This window comes from Gossypium hirsutum, chromosome D12 (assembly GCF_007990345.1).
Source record: "Gossypium hirsutum isolate 1008001.06 chromosome D12, Gossypium_hirsutum_v2.1, whole genome shotgun sequence".
Lineage (NCBI taxonomy): Eukaryota > Viridiplantae > Streptophyta > Magnoliopsida > Malvales > Malvaceae > Gossypium > Gossypium hirsutum.
The window spans coordinates 52,485,771-52,490,472 of record NC_053448.1 but is presented as its reverse complement, the minus strand read 5'-3'; the positions used below and the strand labels follow the sequence as shown (position 1 = coordinate 52,490,472).

The window sequence follows — 4,702 nt, the reverse complement described above, 5'->3', positions numbered from 1 at the left end:
ATTAATTACTTAATATATAAAAAGAAAATGTATTCATGCAATTGATATTATTTTTTTGGTTGAAACTAGATCAATTTTATTTTCATAATTAAGGTTGATTTTATAGTCAATTAGAAAATGATACGTATCATTAAAAAATTGGGTAAACTATTAAAATAGTCAATTTTGTTTGTCTCGGGTTACATTTTAGTCACTTACGTTATCATTTTGTTTCAAAATGGTCACTCTACAGTTAAGATCTGTTACATCCCAAAAGGCAGTCCGACGTGACAGTTAAAATGAGTTTTAAATGCCAACGCGGATGTCCTGCTGGAATGAGAAAAGATATTTTTTTATCAAAATAGAATACAAAATTTTACCCTAAAACTCAATTTTCTCCCGTTTAAAAAGAAGCAATAGTTGAGTTTTTTTTTGTTACAGTCAGAGATGATAAGAGAAGAGCAAAACTATAGAGAAGAAGAAGAAGAAGAAATGGACGCACCAACCTCTATACTTGCTTGCTATTGTGGTTGCCTACAATACATAAATAAACAAAAATAAAGCATGTCTTTTTTGTCTATCATATCTACAGAAAAACATGAAAAGATGGACCATATTTTTACAAAAAAAAATCATAATATCTAAACCCAAAATTTAGGTAAATAACAAAAAAAAACTCATTACTTACTGTAATCCATGTCTCGACCCTCCATCAAACCGATCCTTTGTTCTTTTGTTTTGAATAAAAACTTCAATCGATTGATGGAGCACTCAATTTTATTTCTATTGTTTCGATTTAACAAAGATGACTATGAAAATAGATGATTTTTTCAATCAAAATGGAAACAAAAACTAAGAATAAAGGAGACAAAGAGTTTTTTTTCCTATTCAATGATTAATCTGATGCAATGGTTTTGATTATTTCGAGAACCCTAATTAAAATTTTCCTTTAATTAATTTAGAAAATTTAATTAATTAAATTTAATTAATTAAAAATCATTTAATTTACTTGACTGAATATCCACGTTAGCATTTAAAAACCATTTTAACTGTCATGTCGGACTGTTGTTTAGAGGGTAATAAAACCATAACATACATGACTAAAATGTAACATTTCAAATATAAGTGACTAAAATGTAATATGAGGCAAACTTTATATTAATATTGAATGAAAAGTACTAAAAATTTTAAAAATTAATTAAAAAATTTATATTAAAATTAAATGAAGAAAAAGCCCCTTCCCCCGCCCCCTCTCTCTCTCTCTCTCTCCATCTTCTCCCTCCGGCTACTGCTCCCTCTCACTAGGGGAAAGGATTAAGCTTTTCATGATCATACATCCTTTCTATCTTTTTCTTTCCCTAGAGGAAAAGAGTAGGGATTGGGTAAACTGTTATAAATATGTGTGTGTTCAATAATTGCACGAGACTAATATTTGGTCGAAAGAAACTTCCTTAACATTGAAAACAGTCTAAAATGTACTTGGACTTTGTTATGGAACTATGCTTTGTTCAACATAACACAAACTTTAACAAACCCTGATGGCAACCACTCAACAAAAGGAACAACAAAGAAAATGGAAGGAAAGTTACAAAACATAATAAAACTAAGAAGGGTCAAAATCTTAAAACCTCCTATTATGACTGTGTCTGTGGGTTGTAGCAGAAAAAGACTTTATGCAACAACATGGTGCCACCGAAACTAGATGCACATGTCAGCATCCCATGACGGCACAGTTATACACAAAACTGCTAGAAGGCTTTCTGGCGACCAAGTTCCATTCTAGTGGACCCTCATTTGGGACCCAAGAGTTAATCTCAACAAACCCTGCACCTAAAACCCTAGGTCCTCCAATAACCATTAGCTGATCCCCGCATGCCCTAAATGCTATCCCCCACCCATTCATTGAGGCTGTACGCTCAGGGAATGGCCCTACAGTTACCCACAAGTTCTTCTCCTTGTCATATTTCTTCACTTGCTTCAGTACATGATCAGCTACATACAACACATCATTCACAACTGCCACTAGAGGAGGTGCCTCAGCTGTAAGAAGTTCTTCTGTTGGTCCAGCCTCCTCGTTTCGTGCAGGGTACATGTTAGGTATCTCACTCCAAGTCTTGGTCTTCAAATCATACACCTCTACGGATGTTATTGTCTTCAAACTCTCAACCCCAATGCCACCAATAACATAAAACTTCCCATCCATGAACACCGCAGAACACATTCTTCTAGCCTTATTCATGCTTGGAATAGTCTCCCATCTGCCAGTTTCAGAATTATAAAGCTCTGCTGAACTCAAAATATTTCCACGCAGATCACAACCACCAGCTATAGTTCCGATTTCACCCAGGCTAGCAGATGCAAACAAGCACCTGGGTGTATGCATCCTCATCTCGGTTGCCCATGTGTGCGTCAAAATGCAATATTTATAGACAATAGGGTACATTATTTCTTTTCCAGAAACAAGAAGTTGGGTTCCAACAGCCAATGACTCCTTATCAGAACACATGAAACATTCATAGGCCTGCATTTTAGGCATATGCATCCATCGACGATGGATTGGATCAAAAGCCTCCCACTCCAAAAGGTTGCAGGAGAAGTAAACCCAATGTTCAACAATTCCCATTTGTCGCCTCAATTTGTAGAGCTCACCACTCCGTATAAGAGAGTGGAAACCTGTATTCAAAGTTGCAATGATGCCATAATCAGACCTTGAGCAACGAATGAGACAGTTAATCGAGATGTCTCGCCCAAGCTGGTAGATCAGTAAACTTGATTCTGAATTGTCCCAAGCATAGCAGTGGTTTTCTCGTTGGCCAATTTGGGCAAGCCACATATCCTCCTTTTTTTCCTTCTTCTCGTCACCTTTGAGTACTTTGACACCCCTTTTCGCCATAAGATCTTCTCTGTCTTCTTACTAGTTCTAGCTTTGTGAGAGAACCAGGAACCTTCCTTTTTGTTCTTCATGATAATAATATGTAAAATTGATCAGTCATTACATGAAATATAAATATATATAATGAGAGAGAGAGAGACAAATAGACAGAGACTAATTTATATAGGAAATGCACCAATTCACATATCATAGAATTCCATAAAATGCATCAAAAAATTATTATAAAATCCCAGCAGAAATCACTTACAGGAGAGCTGAAATACACTATTCATGCTAATCTCAAGAAAAAAAAGAACTCAATTTAGAAGAAAAGGAATAGCACACTTCTATCAACCCAAACAAAGCCAAAAAAAAATTATCACAAAAAAAAATAATGCCTATCATCAAAAGCAACATTCATAACAAGAATAGTTTAGTAATCAAAACCAAGAATTAAAAATCAAACAATATGATAGAACTTACAACTTGATGCTCTTTACGAAGCATAAATAACTTGAAAATTAAAATCTACAACATGAATGAGAAATGATAATTATTCAAAAGATGTTATCTTTTTATTTCACTTCTATGAACACATATAAAGTTAAGAAACCGTGAGGAAAGGAAAGAAAACTCATCAAGAGTCAATCACATGCCACATTTTTTGACAATCAACAGTGAAAATCAAATCTAAATTTAACTCCAAAATGTAACCAAGATAAATGATCTACCTTCACTAAAATCAATACATTTCAAATAATAATAAAAAAGAGTTTACTCTCATTTCATAGTAGATGCTGCCCTTAAAGAGAATTCAATAAAAAAAGAAAAAGCAACCATAAGCTTTAACAATGGAAATGAGAAAGTTGAAAATGAATCCACAAACCATCATAAAAGAAACGGAAAAAAGGCTTACAAATTACTTCTAATTAACAAAAAAGGGGCTGAAGCTTTTAGCTATTCGGGGATCAAATTAACAAAACAAAAGCTCAATTTGCTTCTAATTCTCTCTTTCTCTAGCTATAGTTTATATTCACTTAGAGAGTGAGAGAGGGAGAGAGCTTATAAAAAAAATGGCTGAAAGAGAAGTGAATTTATAATTAAAAATATATATATTTAAAATTGTAATTTTTTTTAAAATTTATTTTTAACAAGAAAAAAAAGGAAGGAAAAGGTGGGGCCTACAACTTCTATGAAAGGGAGTTGTTGTTTAAGAATTATGGTCCCAACCAAAGGAAAACCAAACTACGAACCTTGTTTTTTTCACGTGTTTGAATTTCCAGACCTTCTTTAGTCTTCACTGAAAAAATATAATTATTTTTATATTTTGTTCTGTATTTATATTTTTTTATAAAATTTTCATATTGTTTTATAATTATATTGTATTTAAAATTATTAGAATTGTTTTTGCATGCATTTTTTTCTTTCCTTTTTTTCTCACCAACCTTCCTTTTATGATATTTTTAATGATTCATATCTTTTTTTTTAAAATTTTCAAACACAATTAATAGAGTTGCCTATATATTTTAAGCATATATTTAAATAATTATCCTACCATGGGGATCTAATGTGGGTTCCACCTCCTTCGAGATTCATAAAATTGAATATCGATGGTGCTTGTAGTCCGGTTTCAAGTTTACTCGCGTCGGCAGTAGTGGAGAGAGATGGGTATGATAATTGGGTATGTGGATTAGGTAGAAATATCGGCAGGTATAGTGTTGAGTAAGCAGAGGTATGGGTAATTTATGACGGTCTTATTATGGCATGAGATGCTAAATGGAGAGGTATTGAAACAGATTGCACACTTGCTATTAAAGTATCAATGGTGGTTTGGAAGCGTATTTATATAAA

At 33.1% G+C, this 4,702-nt stretch overlaps 1 protein-coding gene across 1 annotated transcript; it reads right to left on the bottom strand.

Annotated features, from left to right (window-relative positions):
* Positions 1-1,420: 1,420 nt before the first annotated feature.
* On the bottom strand, positions 1,421-3,904 carry LOC107947614 (F-box/kelch-repeat protein At1g74510). Its single transcript, XM_041107071.1, has 2 exons — positions 3,768-3,904; positions 1,421-2,937 (listed from the first exon to the last, which is right to left on the bottom strand). The coding sequence occupies exon 2, from the start codon at positions 2,870-2,872 to the stop codon at positions 1,691-1,693; it is 1,182 nt and encodes a 393-aa protein (XP_040963005.1). The 5' UTR covers positions 2,873-2,937; positions 3,768-3,904; the 3' UTR covers positions 1,421-1,690.
* Between the last annotated feature and the right edge of the window lie 798 nt (positions 3,905-4,702).

Excerpts from the sequence above, each read along its gene's own strand:
- LOC107947614 (XM_041107071.1), bottom strand. The coding sequence starts at position 2,872 with ATGGCGAAAAGGGGTGTCAAAGTACTCAAAGGTGACGAGAAGAAGGAA.